At 38.6% G+C, this 17977-nt stretch overlaps 1 protein-coding gene across 7 annotated transcripts in view; it reads left to right on the top strand.

Annotated features, from left to right (window-relative positions):
• Positions 1-17977, top strand: part of LOC117934569 (phospholipid-transporting ATPase ABCA1-like) — a 186270-nt gene that overhangs the window by 45900 nt on the left and 122393 nt on the right. For 6 of the 7 annotated variants that reach the window (XM_034856320.1, XM_034856319.1, XM_034856322.1 and 3 more), the window contains 7 exons: positions 2429-2522; positions 2652-2793; positions 3892-4019; positions 6139-6266; positions 7197-7385; positions 10837-10911; positions 11018-11192. In XM_034856320.1, the coding sequence (XP_034712211.1) occupies positions 2429-2522; positions 2652-2793; positions 3892-4019; positions 6139-6266; positions 7197-7385; positions 10837-10911; positions 11018-11192 (931 nt within the window). The remainder of the gene's footprint in view (positions 1-2428; positions 2523-2651; positions 2794-3891; positions 4020-6138; positions 6267-7196; positions 7386-10836; positions 10912-11017; positions 11193-17977) is intronic. The other variant, XM_034856324.1, reaches the window with a different exon arrangement.

The raw sequence follows: 17977 nt of genomic DNA, 5'->3' as shown, positions 1-17977 counted from the left end.
GGCAGTTCTGAAGGCAAAAGAGGGTCCAACCCGTTACTAGCATGGGGTACCTAATAAAGTGGCCGGTGAGTGTATATAAATAATAATGTGTGTGTGTGTGTGTGTGTGTGTAGTGTGCAACTCTGCTGCATTTTAATGAACTATGATATTCTGGCCATGGGTCACATCCCTCGCCCAGGTCCTGCAGGCTCCGTCTAACACGCTATTGCTCAACAAATTGAAGTTAGTTGCATTCAATAACTTCTTTGTTTTTTGCCATTGCGGCCGCAATAGCTGAGTTACCAGCGGAAACACTGGTGCAAATACAGGTTTGCCTCTCCTGCTTAACAATATATAGCTGTGTTAATAATAATTAAAACTGTGGACAAAAGTGTGGACCGGCGGCCGCTGTGTCTCTCCATGTTCCTGGGAGCCATATGTGAGTGAATGGGAGCGGGGCTTACTCTGTCCCCTGTGACGGTCTACATCGTGATCAGACAGTGGTTTACGGTGCGGTAGATTGGCTTTGCAAAACAAAACAAAAACCCTGGAGCATTATCTGAATGGATTGACACTTGTAAAATATCGCTCAATCACACAAATTTGATCCCAGGAAACCAAAATAGTGATCGTGATTAAAATTTGATTAATTGTGCAGCCCTACTTGAATGAATAAATTGATTTGCATTTTAGTGAGGGAAGTAAGTATTTGACCCCCTCTCAATCAGAAAGATTTCTGGCTCCCAGGTGTATTTTATACAGGTAACGAGCTGAGATTAGGAGCACACTCTTAAAGGGAGTGCTCCTAGTCTCAGTTTGTTAACTGTATAAAAAGACACCTGTCCACAGAATCAATCAGTCAATCATCTTACAAACTCTCCACCATGGCCAAGACCAAGAGCTCTCCAAGGATGTCAGGACAAGATTGTAGACCTATACAAGTCTGGAATGGGCTCTAAGACCATTGCCAAGCAGCTTGGACAACTGGGGGAAAGCGTTGTGGTCAGATGAGACCAAAATGGAGCTCTTTGGCATCAACTCAACTCGCTGTGTTTGGAGGTGGAGGAATGCTGCCTATGACCCCAAGAACACCATCCTTACCGTCAAACATGGAGGTGGAAACAATATGCTTTGGGGGTATGTTTCTGCTAATAGGGCAAGACAACTTCATCGCATTAAAGGGACGATGGACGGGGCCATGTACCGTCAATTAGGTGAGAACCTCCTTCCCTCAGCCAGGGCATTGAAAATGGGTCGTGGATGGGTATTCCAGCATGACAGTGTCCAAAAACATATGGCCAAGGCAACAAAGGAGTGGCTAAAGAAGAAGCACATTAAGGTCCTGGAGTGGCCTAGCCAGTCTCCAGACCTTAATCCCATAAAAAATCTGTGGAGGGAGCTGAAGGTTTGAGTTGCGAAGTGCCCGCCTTGAAACCTTAATGACTTGGAGAAGATCTGCAAAATGGAGTGGGACAAAATCCCTCCTGAGATGTGCGTCAACCTGGTGGCCTGTGATTGATAACATGGGTGTTGCCACCAAGTACCATGTCATGTTTTGCAGAGGGGTCAACTACTTATTTCCCTCAATTAAAATGCAAATCAATTTGCAATCAACATTTTTGACATGCGTTTATTTTTTTTAATTTTTTTTTCTATCTCTCACTATTCAAATAAATTTGCCATTCAAATTATAGGCTGATCATTTCTTTGTCAGTGGCCAGATGTACAAAATCAACAGGGGATCAAATACTTTTTTCCTTCACTGTATACAGATAGATAGATAGATAGATAGATAGATAGATAGATAGATAGGTATGGGTGTATGTATAAAAACCTCCTAACTCTAAGGTCTTGGTACTTTGTCTCTAGAATATTCCTCAAGGCCAACTGAGGGAAAGAAATATGAGAAACAACCTAGTGGAAAAGTAGAGCCATCAAGATGTGCTTTGTCGGTTTTGCTCTTCATCCTTAAGGTTGATAAATAAATAAAAGCCAAGCATGTCATATGGAGCACTACCTTCTGGCAGGTATTAAAGTGGCTGAATAAAAACAAGGAAGTGGTTTGTACTCTTCATCCAGAAGAGGATTAAATGTGTTGAGGAGATGATAGGGAGTGTGTGATAGCTGCGGCTTGAGGAGTCACAAACAGAGGTTCCTTTTATCAAACCAGGAAGTGCTTAGAGTAAAAGCAAGACTAACCGCAAAACAAATGGACTATGGAATGTGCAGCTACATTGTAAGTACAATCACATCAATACACAGCCTCATGAGGACATTATAGTCGCTCATAAACAGTATAATGAATAGTCCATGCACCTTTCTTTGAAATTTGCTTTTACGAGCGATCATAAGTCACATTATTAAATTAGCAAATGACGTGAGCCACAATATGTTCCAAAGATGTATTCCATAAACAAATTATGAAAATAGGACCACATTCTTTGTGCAGGTGCGGCTGGTCGTTGAAGTGATATGGCCCCTGTTTCTCTTCTTCATACTGGTGTGGGTGCGGTCCACCAATGAGCCACTTTATCAAGGCCAATGTAAGTACAAGCCCTGATGTATGAACAAAACAAATACTTACCCCTGTTGTGACATCACTGCATCCATACAGTATATCCAAACAACAATGTGTTCATGGATACTGTACATATTCACCTATATTCCTGTAGGCCACTACCCAAACAAAGCCATGCCTTCGGCTGGCGTGCTGCCCTGGCTTCAAGGTATGATCTGTAACGTCAACAACCCCTGTTTAAACTATTCCACACCGGGGGAAGCACCAGGCCAAGTCAACAACTTCAACAACTCCATGTACGTACTGTTTGTTCTAGGCCTGCACGATTTGGGGAAATATATGAATCACGATTTTTTTTTTGTTGCTTAGAATTGTTTTTGACCGTGACAAAACAAAACAAATGGCCACTACAAAAACACATTTAGCTTTGGCACTTATAGCACCTGTAAACGTAGAGGCTTCAGTGAAGAGAAGGAAGAGCATTGCGGTGCTTGAGAGCACTTTAAAACCTTTTTTGTTTTGTTTTTTAAATCAAATTTTATTTAAAAATGAAATTGTGAACAGGATGAATCGAGATTGCAATTTAATAACGATTAATTGTGCAGGCCTAATGTGTTATTCTCTGTCTTCTAAGACCAAGGTGTGGTGTGGACTCGAGTCCCATGGTTGGACTTGAGTCAGATTAGAGACAAATTTGATGACTTAAGTCTCTACTCGAGCCTTGCAACTTGACTTGGACTTTAACACCGATGACGTGTGACTTCACTTGGACTTGAGCCTTTGGAGTGAAGGACTTGATACCTTTCCCCAAACTTAAAGATTAAAAAGTATCTTATTTAATAGGGGTGTCATGATTTTAATTTTTAGTCGAAATCGATCAATATTGAGTCACAATTGTGAATATCAAAGTAAAAAATGGAATTGTTGATTCTGAGACGCCCTCATGTCTGGTTGGCTTGTCAAGCGGTAAAAAATACACTTGTTGAAGTGCTGCGTTAATCAACCTCCTGTATTTAGCTACAGCCAGTCAAAAGATAGCATAGCATGGCAACTGCAGATGCTATAGACCCACTTAATAAATAATACGCATTCAAAAAGGCATTCATAATTTGTGTAAATGTAATGTATTACTCTGTTTTGGTAAATATTGCATTATGACTTGTTTAGGTCTTCAAACACAAAGTTTAGGACTTTGGATTTGAGCTGGGACTTGTCTTGACTTGGGACTTCAGTGCAATGATTTGAGACTTACTTTTGACTTTCAAAACAGTGACTTGGTCCCACCTCTGTCTAAGACATTATACATTAGGATAAAACAGAATATTTTGTTTATAATTTCAGATTATATCTAAGACGACAGCTAATGATCTTTTTTATCTTTACTGATGAACCAGAATCGCTGGGATGTTGATAGAGCTGCAAACCCTCCTGGTCAACAGATCTATTCTCAGCAAGGCACAGTGGCTGGCAGATGACCTCGGCCAGTGGGATTCAGTCCTCTCACAGTCTACCCTTGGTAATGGTAAGAGAATTTGAAAACACATTTTTGATGCACTGACCTTTTAAAAACAATGGCGCCATTCATTCAAAGGACCTTGTTTTAAGGTTATTATCAAACACAATCATCAAAATTGGAGAAAAGCAACAGAGTCAAAGTGCAGATTGGTCTTTCTTGATTTACAAGTTGTATTGCTACTGAGTAATTGTTTAAAAAGTAATAAGTAGAGAAGATTCACAGCGACAATCACTCTCCTATGCCTTTGTTAAGTATTCTCCATCAAGGAAAGTATCCCCTTCATGTGGATGACAAGTTGGAGGATTTGTTATTCCCCTTTATCCCTTAAAAACAATGCCGTGTGATTATTTATGATGCAATTTGCTGTGCAGACTGACAGATCGTTTGTCTTGATAAGTTGCTGCTTTGCATTAGGCTCATTTAGCCTGATGATATTCAGATTTTCATACGGCACCTAATTTGCAAAGAGACTAAAGGGGAGGGGTATGGGGAGGGGGGACTGCTGTTCAACAAACGGCTCGTGGTTCATTTGCATTTTGGGGTCGCTGGCTTGTAATATACAAGATTAAATCCATCAAAGATCTAAGCTTGGGCATAATTAATGGAATTCACTGTCGGAGGCTAGAGCACAAAAGGTCATTAACAAGAATGGGGAATGGAGTACTATCAAAAGACTATGATGGCAAAGGTGATTGTGTTGTCCTTTTGGTGTTTTTACCAAAGGTTGATTAAAAGACTCAGGTGGTCACTTCAATCAGAAATGCAACAGTGTTCAGGAAGAGCCCAGAGCATGTTCTATTTCCTCATAATCCAACCCTTTCCACCCCCTGGTGCTCCTGCAGTCATGCGGGGTATAATATGTGTTAAGCAGGAATCGCGAAGTGTTGTTTAGAGTGTAAGTAGTGCAGCAAACAATATAATTATTTCCAGACAAAACAGAATTATGTTATTTTAACCCAATATTTATCTTAATTGAACCTTTAGTAACCCAGTAAAAGTCACTTCCTCCCCTCATCTTGATAATTGACTGACTTGCATGTATAACAATTGCAAAAGGGCTAACCTAATTAAATTACATAACCCCTTTATCATCTCAACAACACATGCCGGAGTCCTAGAGAGTAGCACACACATGTTGAATAGATACCATATGTGCATGGGTGTGTGTGTATACAGTACTTTAGTAGGATTCCTGCTATTTGGCATTGTTAGGGGGTATGAATGAACAGTCAAGTGGTTGTGAAGCTGTCTCTCTTAAATCCTGGTTATCTGTGAGCAGCTAATCAGGAGAAAATGGCTGGTTAACAATCTGGTACATGTTAAGCAACAAACCGCTCCTCTCACACACTCATTCAACTCAAGTGTTCAACGTATACTTGCGCCATTGAAGGATTTAATTGCAGCTGTCATCTAGAAAGCATAATTTAAAGTCAAATGAATCAGACTGTAAAGCTACTCCAAGCAACATGTAAAACAAAACCAAAAAAGAAAATGGAATTCTTGATTTGTTACAGTAACTTGCACACATTAAAAGTAAATGATTTTGTTTCACTGCAGGTTTTATTTTCATGGGTTTGGCAAATGTTTATATCAGTTAGGATAATATCATACTTAAAGTCATGGACCTTAACTTTAACCTTTTCCTTTCAGCAACACAATTAATCCTCTAGTGCTTTGGTTAGACGAATGAAAAGGTTGCTGTCCTATTAGTTACACAACAGGCTCCCCTCCATGGTTGGCATAGTTGTCAATTAGGGCAAACGACACAAGTCTCACACATGTCTCTTCATGCACTCGTATTTGTGAAAGGTAGTGTGGAAATCAAATGCAGGATTTCAGATAGACAAAGAAGGGAGGCAGAGACAAAAATGCTGCTGAAATGCTGTAAAATATCTGCAGTGCAGTTGGCAAGTAAGGAGGATTTGTGGCTAAAACTATGAAAATAAGACTCGGCTTAAAAACAAGCACAAATATTTCACTGTAAGTTTCCAATCTCTGACCAGGTGTCAGTATCACACAAGTAAACTTCAACTACACTGCCGCACACGGTATTTCAGATTGTGAGTCCCTGCTGTGTATTAATTGCTGTTCTGCGAAAGTAATGATTCTCAATCTTTGTTTTAAGCTAAACCAATGATCCTAAGGAGTATTCTCAGAGACAATGAAGCTTTCTCCACTTACCTGAAAGAGAATTTGTCGGTTCCACCATCAGTGGTCCAAAGTCTCATGAATGCTGGGATTAATCTCAATCCCGTAAGTATCATTTTGCTACTCTGCTTGCATGTTGAAAACAGTCTCCAGTAAGGATCCCTGCTGCTTTGAAACATGGTTTTCCACCTCTTACTGTAAATAAAAATCAAAATGTTCTAAAGACCAAAGGTGCCTAAAGTGTTGTGCTTGAGTATTTGAAATGTACAAATGTACTGGCCATGAACTGCTTCTGGGACTCCTTGTCTTGACAGTCATAATTAGAACAAACTCTAGCATTTGCTTGATTAAAAAAAAGTTGTTTGAAGTTGTCTAAAGTAGGTAATTTGGAATGAAATTAATTTGTCTTGTCGCTAAATGCTCCCCGATACCATTGTACTATATGTACCAAGTAATATTAGATGAGCTGCAATAAGGTCATTATCTTTCACTGACATTGGCAAATGAGCTTAAATACATTGTGTACTGATTAAAATATCCCTACTGTGAATGAGGCATTCTCATGGTTCAGCATGCTGTGTTGCAAATGTGCTCAGAAAGAAAGTTCCCAGTGCAGTTCCCGAGCCATTCTCTGTCTTGTGGTCATGTATCCTGTCTTGTGTCACTGTGTAATGTTTGGTATAATAAAACTCTTTCTGTGTATATGCATCTGGTATGTGTGGGTGTTGATGTTACTGGGTCTTTCACAGTATTACTGTTATGTTAATATTTAAGTTTTTTAATTATCAAATGCAACAATTACAATCACTAAAAACCTCTGGTCTCTAAGTGACATAGAATGTCTTTATTTGAGGGTGATCCAAGTAAAAAAACTTTAATTAAAATAAAAACACTACGCCACATATTATTTTTAAATGGGATAAAGCATACTATATGCCTGCACAACAACCCAAAGGACACAACACAAGTATAAATAAAATGATGGAAAGTTCTTTTCTTTGTCAACTTCTACCAAAGTATGTATTTATTTTTCAGATGACGAGGCCGGGCAACCTGAAGAGCATCCTGTGTGAGGGGACAGATCTGGATAAATATATCCAATTTAGCAGCACAGCTGAAAAGGTGGCTTTTCAAAATGTCAGCTGCTCCCGCACTCCACAGCAGCTGATTAACGCCCAACAAGTACTTCTTCAAAACCTGGATGCGGGGAAAGTGCTTTCTAAGGTAAGCTTTTCTTGCTGTCGCCCACACCATGAAACAAATCTCACAACTTGTCTGATTTGAGAATGATGAGACCTGCATAGTACGTTGGACCCAATTTTCTAATTTTTACAAAAGTTGGAGAGTGAATGCATTTGGTAGCTGTGTTTATATTAATTGGCCTGACGGGGACACTGTACTTCAGTAATACAGGCCATAACGTCTACATTTGAAAAGCCCCGATTCCTGCTCGGCAAGGTCACCCACATCTAGCATCCTTACAAATTACACTGTCTGGGCTAATGAAGGTGGTATTAAAATGTAAATTTAAAACTCTTGGGATTTCTCAGCCTCCACATTTCCCATGGCTTACATTTGAGAGCTTGCGTTGCCAGGAGATCCACTGTCAACTTCCATTGTGCAAGACTGACTGGAGCATGTCATAGCCCTGAATAGCCTCCAAACATTGGATTTTTTAAATAATCAAACATAGCTGTACTTATTTACCTATTTAAACGGTTTTAATGATTTAAAACATTTGGGATGACCCATTGTACAGTCACAATTTTATTCCACTAGGAAAGTGGAACCCAGCAAGATAGGCTAACGAGCCTCCACTATGAGTAAATGGAAGCCTAGCTTCCTAATATTCACAATGACTCGTCAGTGTTAGATCTCCTGCCTGAACAGCTCAGTGCTGTTCTTGTTCCACACTAGACAAAAGAGTTGGCTTCACTAGCAATGACTGTCTCTCATTCATGGGTCCACATGTGGTGATGGTAAATGACCAGAATGTTAACCCTTGTGTTGTCCTCGGGTCAAATTGAGAAATTTCAGTGGTTTTGAAATAGTATTGAGTAAAAGTTGACATATTCCAGTCTGTGATTATCCATCAACATCCATTCCTTTAATTTTAGTCTAAATAATTCCTAATATCTGCTTTTCTAACTCAACAATTAGGTATCATTTCTCATAAATGAGGTTTATTGACCATAAATTCCAAAAATAACTGTAAACTAAAGTTAACAAGTTAGTGTTACATAGTGTTGAAAATGTCAAAAAAGTGACAAGCTTTGGAAAAAAGCGTCAAAAGTGTTGAAAAAAGGGACAAAGGCGTAAGAAAAATTAACAAAAATTAAATAAATAGCATCAACGAATTTTTTGTTTTTTAGTTTTGACGGGAAGACAACACAAGGGATACATCTTACATCAACAACTAGTCCTGTAACTTTAACACTCTGTACTTTACCTAGTGATTGATGATGATTTTTTGGGCGCAAAAAAGTTTTTTAATTTCAGTTTGGATTAAACTTGGCTTTAACACATTGTCCAAATCCAACAGTGATAGAGAAATGTATTCTGTTTCGCAAAACCTTGTATACTGTAAAATCATTATTCACTATTTGCTGAGACAATATGATTTCTAAACTAGTGTAGTTGAGATTGTTGATAGAAATGTGTTTTTTGTGTCAACATTTTCTGTTGAGCCTTCTTCTGGCATTTCATAGTTACAGGAGTTTTGATAGATTCACCTTAAATTGAGAGAAATAAGAAAAAGTAAACATAGCTGCTCAAGTTAATTTTCTGCATGGATATTCTATCAATCACGAGTAAGACGAAAATCCACAGCTTAATACAGTTTAAAGGTATTTGGGGAACATTGTCTGTTCTATCTATAATTCTCACATGGCATGAAGTAAATTGAATTCAAAGACAATGAATTTCGTTCCCAGTCAATTGAGTAACCACTTTAAAAGTTAAATGTTATGCTTGTCTGACTCTGACTTAGAAAGCTGAAGAAATAGCTTTTCAAGTTAAAACTGGCTAATGCATCCACTCTATGGCAAAACCTACAAGCAGCTGCACCGTTATCTTAATGCATTCTGAATTTCTTCCATCTTGAGTGAGAACGGTTTATGTCCCATAGGGTCTAAGCTTTTAAAATTATCATTGTCATGTTTACCTCTGTGTCTACTCGTGATTTGACTAGAATACATGCAATCAGGTGGGAATTATTTATTAGAACCAATGTTTTGTTGAATTCTTTTAAATCTCCGAGTCCCCTTTTGGGATGATAGAAGCCTGCACTTTCCTTTGATTTTATCTTTGAGAGAAAATATATGGGACAGCAAATCCAATAAATAAGTGATAAGGCAGGAAGTTCGTAGGAGAGAGCATTTGAACAATTTAAGCCCACAGGCATTTTGAGACACAGGAAAAAGAGAAAGCCTAGACAAGATATAGTGGAAAGTCTCTTCAGCGCCGCACGCAAATACATGGAAAAGAACATCACGCCTTCACAATTAAAGCGTCACGCTGCCGAATGATTGTCATATCAACAACTTTAGGAAATGGACCGGGGAAGAAGGCAGGGTTTATTACTTAGCAGTAGGGGTGATATAGACCGGGGCTCCACAACTTTGTTTGGGTTTCTGGAAATAGATTCAGAACACAATGAATAGGGAAGAGTAGTCTTTGACATGTCAAAGTGTGTCTTTATTTAGTCTTTAATAGCATTATGTCCATTGAAAGTTCATAAACTCAGCAAATCTTAACTTTTTGTACCATTCAAAAATATGTCTGTTAAATCATTCTTATAGCATTATTTTCTGATCGGCTTACTGGTTACCATTGAAGTCTTCAAGTGGAACAAAGTGCAGTAAAAATTGAGTTCACCAAATGAGCTTGAGAAATCTCTTTTGTGCCATGGTTCACTTTATTTACCTCCTAATGTGACATTGCTGAAATCTCTCCTTCCATTGATTTGTGATTTTCATCTGTTTTGCTAAAAAATATCTGAACACGTATGTGCTTTTTGACTAAGTCTCCTCGTTAGTGCCTGCTCTACACACACAGAGTAAAGTTGTCCTAAGTGAATGTATGTGAGACTCAATCAATAGCCAGACTGTTGTTCCAAATGCTTGAATGGGCTTCTAATTGTGAATACTAATGCAGTATTACCCTTCGTTATACATCTCTCAGCCTTCTGATCTGCCCACTCTTAGTCTTTCTCGACTTGCATATTTCTCTAAGCTTTGTAATTGTATTTTCTGAAAGACAACACAGGCACTCCTAGTACAGCTTTTACTTGACACTTGATGCATCAAAATGACAATGGTTTAAAGGGCATGCCATTTTGTAATTGGATTCCTACTGTGTACCTTGAGAATGTTACTGTAACACACCGTAACACTTATCATTCTAATGCAACTTTTATTAACCAGGGAGGATGATGTTAGGATACAGTTTACATGCACAAAATGAGTTTGTATTCTATCTTAATTGGAAAGGCTGATAAGGAACTGGTATTAGCCCATGTGTGGACACATAATTATATTTACTAGCTTTGCAGAACAAATCATACATATTATGTTTCTTTTAGGGCATAGTAACACATTGGGTTGTTTCCTTGTTTGCCATTCGTGTAGTAGCTACAGTATTGTTCTGTAAATCAACTGTTCATGCCCTCTTTTAGGTACCTTCAGCTTTGAATCTGAATGCAGCACTGATGGGGAAAACCACTCAAGATGCGTTACTAGTGATTGAGGAGGTTAGTGTTGCTGTCATGTACACCAGACAGGAATCCATAATAACTATGATGATATGGCAGTTTTTCAGTTTTTCAAAATTCCTGACTTTTACATTGTTGTATCCAGATGACCAGGTTGCAGAACTCCATGATCCTTAAAGCTGCTAGTTCACTGGATTTCCAAAACGACATGATTGGCAGTATAAATAGGCTACTGTGTGAAAAGCAGCCCAACACCAGTTCGAGCTTACTCAGACAGATGGATAGCAAGAAGTCGGTCTTCGTTACGGGCAACAGCTCCGGTAAGTGCTGTTGCAAACTCCTTATTAAGCATCTACATTTTAGCTTTACAATACTGTATGTTTTCTATTTTTTTTTGCAACCAGTGATTTACAGTATCACAGGACATGGCAACATATTTTTGATAATTTCACAGCCAGAGGTATATAACATCATTTCTGTTGCATATTGAAAAATGGGAAGGACTGGGAATAATGCTTGATCAGTAGGTTGCAGAGGATGGCATGAATCATGAAAAATAAATCAATTTAAAGTTTTTTGGTTCTGCTTTAAAAGCTGTATCTTGTCAGACTTTTGCTGTTTTGACATCTTTATGTTGCAAATAGTGTGGGGCTATAGCCTTGGTAGTGCAGCACATAAATGTCAGTCCACCAAGATATCTCTGGTCGGGCAAGGCTCAGTTTGCATGTTTGGGGGTTAGATGTGTTCCTTATGGACAAAGAATGCAAATAGTTTTATCAGGTCACGTATTCTGCACACCCCAGTGTTCCATGGGATCAAAATATGCAAGCAGGGGTGACAACCCGATTGTTCCTATTTTGATGAATTAGTGGTGCATGGTACACAGTGCAGTCAACTGTGCAGGGTGCACAGGATGTGACTACTTGTGCACATGCAGGAACAGGCACCTGTAGCACAGTAGGCACCTGTGCCAGAGCTGGAAACTGAGTCTGATTAGGAATACATTATCGGCGACTGTGTCTGGGGCTGGCATCAATCGTAGCCAATCAAATCAGCTCTTCTCATTCCATTTAAAAGCTGTGCACTCACTTTCCACCCTGACATAATGATGTTTTCTTAATGAAGAGGAAAGTCCAGGGCAACTTATCACTAGTGGAAATTGATGTTGTTGTCTGGGTGGTGCAGAGTCACAAGGCGCAAATATGTAACATCCTAAATAAGAACATATGGCAACCCATACTTCCCACAGAGGACAGATGGTGTCATTAAAATGCTTTTTTTGAGTTTTAAACTGATAGTACAACATTTTGTACTATCTTAGCCAGGAAATACAACCATGGCAGCCCAATGTCAGCATGTGTACTCATATCCCCTTTTGCTGCATTGATCTCACTAAATCATTTCTCAGTTTGCAAAGATTTTTGACCAGAGACCTTGATAGAGTTCAGTACTGCATTTTAAAATGTACTGAAGCTGAAAAAAATGAGTCCAGTCCATCTTAAGGATGTATTGTCCCCCATACTCCTGATCTCACGCAGGGTATAAACAGTTTTTTGCTTAATAAAGATATATGCCAGGTAGCCACATTAGAAGAATCTGTAGGGTATTCACACTGCTTTGAAAATCTAGACTGCACCACCCACCTTCGGTAAGCTTGTAAGTGAATTTTCATGGCTGCGAGGATTCAATTAATAAAACAGAGAAGATACATTCTTCAAGCATTTGTGGATGGCAGATAGAATTGAGTACTGATATGAATCACCCTTTGATCTAACGCAGAACACACTTTGATGTAATAATGCCGGCAAAGCAAAGTGTTTTTCTGATGTGTAAATTTGTCCACTAGATAAAAGTGAAGTATGCTGTTTTGAAAAAAAGATTGTTGATTTTTGAACTCAACACCTAACAAATACGGCCCTCCTGTCAGTGCTCCTACAGAACATTAGCATGTGCAAGATTTACCGTCCGTCGCACTCCCACCACCTTTCTCTTTATACATCCATGGCCCTTTGCCCCTCCTGTGCACGTGCATGGATGAAATAGTGTTGTTTGGCTTGGTTTGAGCCACTTTTGGCGCTAACCCCCTGCTAGTACCAGCTCTACTCTGCTCGTGTTGACTAAGCCGCGGTGCTCCGTCCTCCACTTTCCATTGCAGATTTAGTACCGCTACACAGAACGTCGAAAGTGTGTCGTTTTTTTTCAACATGTGGCTGTTTGCCGGAAGACAAATTTTGTTTCAAAAGAAGCCGGAGACAGCAAAAAACACAGCTGGCTAAACAATTTAAAAATGGTGGTGGTTTGTTCAGGACACCCTTTTCTGTCGCTAGCGATGATGACGCAGTGATTATTGACGATTCTCTCTGAACAATCAGTAGTCTGCAGGTTTTCACGTCACCTTTTGGTATCGCCTCAACTAGCTTTGAATCTTGATGGAGGTAATACTAAAAAAAAGTATTTGTTAGCAGGTATCAGGGTCTTTTTTTCATATTGGAAAACCAAAAAAGGTAAGTAGAGTTCAGTCGAGCAGTAACCATGTGATGGAAGAACGCCATTAGTTTCTTTCCTGTTTACAGATCGCTTTTCATAGCGCACACACACACAGCTAGTGGGACGTGAGTAAATATTTGCTGAATTTGACAAAAAGTTTATTGGGTTTGAAACAGCCTCCCTTTAAGCACTTTCAGGTAGATCAAAGTAGAATAGGCACACATAACCTACATTAAAGATTTTTGTGATTTATGTGACTTACTTTTGTAACAGAGAAAAGGTTACTTGTTGACCATATTGCTTGAAGTGCAAACTTATGTGTAACCAGGCCCAATAGAGGGTGGCTGTTGCTCCGTGGTGGAGCGGTTCCCTGCAAATGAGAAGGTTAGTGGTTTAATCGCTGGCCCTGCAGTCCCATTTCAAAGTGTCCTTGGGCAAGACACTGAACCCCAAGTTGTGTGTGAGTGTTTATCTGATGAGCAAGTGGCACCTTGTATGGCAGCCTCGGCCACAGTGTATGAATGTGTGTGAATGGTGAACGTTTCCTGTATGATGTAAAAGTGCTTTGAGTAGTTGTTAAGACTAGAAAAGCGCTATATAAATACTGCACATTTACATTTAGCCAAACTTAAGCAATTTAACAATTGACAACGCCACCTTGGGACTTTCACCCATGATTATGATTTCAGTTGTTACCAATCCCGGGGATGCCCACTACTCAGGCAAGCCCACAGCAAAGATCAGAGACACTGTTGTTTTGAGCTACTCAAAATAATTTTGTAGAAACTCAAACAAAACAATATTCACTTAAAAATAACTATAAAAGAACAATAAGTTAGAAACAGAACTAATGCAATAAAGAACCAAATATCCAAGACACAGGAAGAGTAACATTTGTTATAGTGTAACTATATTGTAACTGTTTAAGAAATTGGAAGAAACTATTTAAAATGGTTGCAACGGTCCTCATAGGTGGATTGTATAGTAAGATTAGGACTGCGAATAAAACACTACATGCAAACATCAAAGCACACTAAAACCATGAATTGTACTAATAAAATGAGCTAGTTATGTGTCACCACCTATCAACCACTAAATTAAACAACCACTGTGTTTCTAAAAACACATTGGCGTGATTTAGGAGTTACTAAAACCAATACACACTATCCCCAGGGCACACTTTCCTCCATACAAATATACAACACGATCATTAACAATAAAACAGATTCCCGTACGAGTATTCTGAAAATTGGAACACATGAGTAAGTGAGTAGGCAATCTAGACTAGGCAAAACATATGAATTGACTTGGCTGTATGGAGGGAAAGAAACAACAGTATATGTCACTGTCTGGCAAAACAAGCAGCACAACATGCCAAACAACGTACCTTGGCTGGACCATCCAGTGAACCCGCACACCACGCCGGACGCTCGTCCCCACCACACAGCACAGCAGGCAGCGACAGCAGCAGAAAGGGAAGACAGCGCTTACCGGTCACGAGCCTAAACACGTGACCGTATTTAACCCACTGGTTACACATGGTTATAGTTAGTTACAGTATACTGGATACAGTGATTAGAAACATGTCCAAGATTCCAATAAAAATTAGAAACTATATAATTCTTCAGAAATGATTAAGCCTTTTTTTTTCTCAAAGGCAATGTTTTGGTTTAACAAACACCTGACTTAGTACAGAATGGATTGTTATAGTAGTGTTGTTCTTCACCTAGGCAAACCTTCCTGAGCTACCATGTGGATCAAATGTGTGTTATAGTCGGTTGAGATTGTGAATTTGAACTCCTCAAAACACACTGGCAGCAACCTGAGATTCCCTATATTTGCAAATATCTTATTTTTTATTTATTTATTTTTTTAAAGCTCTGGGGACGAGCCTGCAGGAATATCACAAACCTGAAAATGTAAAACGAGTCGTGACCATATGCCTGATTTTAATATATGGGTGGACCTTCTAAGACTAACGCACGTTTTATCATTTGCACCTACAAAGTGCATCTAATTGTATTTTTAGTCATTAAAGGGATGGCAACTTTTTACACATGGGGATGAACTTTTGTTTGTTTTACCACATAAATAAATAATTCTCAAGTAAAGTTCTCTGCTATAATTCCTCAAATTTAACAATATATTGGTTAATAAAGGTTAATTTAGTAACTTTATTTAACGTCAATTAAGTTACTTTAAGTAAAAAAAAAGAACCCTGATAGAACAAACCATGACATACATTTATTATATACATATACATATTTAAATAGATGGAAAGACTGTTCAATACATGTTAATGCCTTACTTGATGCACATAATAAGTAATTGGGAAATATATAGTCAAGCCAAAAGAATTGAGAAAATACATTTTCCAAAAACGATTCTATGCACATTTTCTTACTGGGACTGTGCAAAGAAATCACTGTCGGCCACACATTATTAAAAAAAGGAAAAATAAACAAAAGTAGCACAACCATTTAGGTGGTGGTGGGGACAGTTCCATAAAATCCTTGAAAATGTAATCTTCTGTGTAACTTCTTGCAACCTCATGCTCATTAGAGACCATGCCTTCTTGTTTCATTAAATGCCTGTTCTTTGGAGACAACTGCACAAAATTAGATTTTAATAAGAAGCTGCCATTCCTTGGGAATAAAGTGATTCTGCAAGTGGAATTAAATGCTTGTGCCAGCGCAAATTAGCAAAAACATTGTATCATCCACACAACATAAGCCCTAACATCTCTTAGCATGCTAATGGCTGGTTTGAATTTGCTGTGGCATTTTATTCTGTTGGTCTATGTATGTTAAATTAATCTGGAATATGCAGCATGTCTGCTTAATGGCCAATTACAACTCCTTTATACCTGTAAAAGTACACTCAAAGGAAAAGTAAACTGGAAACAATAAAGGCCAACACTGAGCTTTTGTTAATGGCTTGGCAACATTTTCTTCCCAATTAATCGTTGACAGCAAAGAAAAACATCTGAGTCATTGTACAGAATAGTTGGGGCGGTAACCGTTGTTACACAACAGAAATTTTAAGTTGTTAGCAATTTCAAAATTTTGCTCAGTAGATTACTATACATAGATCTGTAATGGCATATACTTTCATTCATTTTTGTTGGAGAAATTTGTTAATATAGACTTTGCATTTTTAAGCTCTTATACACATGGCTCATTTTAGAGGTGGCTTTCCTCGCAGTTGTAATTGGATTCTGTGCAAATGGAAATAGACAAAAACTGTTAAAGCACTATAGCCATGCTTGCAAAATTGGTGATGTGACTTGAGTTTAACTGTTTGCTATAGATTTCTTGATTCGAATGTGTGTGTTGTTATACCAAAACATCAACCATTCAAATGAACGCATCATACTGTCATATTAAATATCAGTAATTGTTACCCTTTAATTCTCGTTTTAACCACTTTCCTTTTAATATACACTGGAGTAAGAGAGGCTCTTCTACTGAATGTCAAAGCTGCCTCTTTCTGTCTCTTGTGAGAGAGACAGAATGGCAGATTTCAATGACATTTGTTCAACCTGATTTAACTTTCTGTTGCAATGCTTTAAGAGAGCACTTCATTTGTACTGCTTGTAAGACATACAGTAGGTGCGGCTTGACTGATCGCTTTAGACCGGCATGTCATGTTCAGAAGCATATGTGTGTGTACTTGTTTGTGTGCTTCTGATTGGGCATTGCATGAAATACATAAAATATGAGTATTGTGAACCTAGAGTTATATCATTCTGTCTTTTTTTCTGTGTGTGCGCACACATCTATGTGATTGCATACGCGAAGCAGAAGCATTTGTAGTGTGTTGATGGCACTGTTTCGCCGTAGTGCTAAATCGAGTTTATCTCCAGGGTGCAACTCAAATTGATTAAATTTGCCAGGTAAGTTGAGGCGCTGACTTGAGGCTCAGTGCAATTATTTGACTTTGGCTAAACCTGGTGAACAGAACGGATTCTCTTTCTCTTTTTTTCCACAAAACAGTTGTTTGAAAGAACAAAAGTAAAGATATGTTGTTACAAAGAATGTCTAACCTCTGTATTCTAATGCTTCCTGCAGCACAATGATCTGATATATCTTTCCCATGATACAAATGTTTGCCATTCTTCACTGCCACCTATATCCATGCTCCATCGTTGACTAGAATTCTCTGTCTTGTAATTGGCCCTAACAAGTTGGTCAAGGTTCATTTGCATTGCTGTCTATTCTCATAATCCCTTTCAGAATCCGGTCCTATTTTTAAATGAAAGTAGACGACTGCCTTCTCTCCAATGTAATGGAATTAGGATTCAGTTTAAAATTCTAAAACTTACATACCGAGTATTGCACAGTCAAACTTCTGCATATGTGGCTGAGCTGCTTCACACATATTTGTCAGCTCCCTCACTTGGGTCTAATATGATAAATTGACCCGCGCACACGACTTAAGACCTGAGCTAATTGAGCTTTTGAGTCCTTAGCACCTTAACTATGGAATGCTCTGCCTCTACCCTTACGGTCTGCTGTTTCTGTGTTTTTTTAGATAGTAGATAGATATACAGTGGGTACGGAAAGTATTCAGACCCCTTTAAATTTTTCACTCTTTGTTTCATTGCAGCCATTTTCCA

The sequence above is a fragment of the Etheostoma cragini genome, chromosome 19 (assembly GCF_013103735.1).
Source record: "Etheostoma cragini isolate CJK2018 chromosome 19, CSU_Ecrag_1.0, whole genome shotgun sequence".
Classification (NCBI taxonomy): Eukaryota; Metazoa; Chordata; class Actinopteri; order Perciformes; family Percidae; genus Etheostoma; species Etheostoma cragini.
This window is presented reverse-complemented; position numbering and strand designations above follow the sequence as displayed.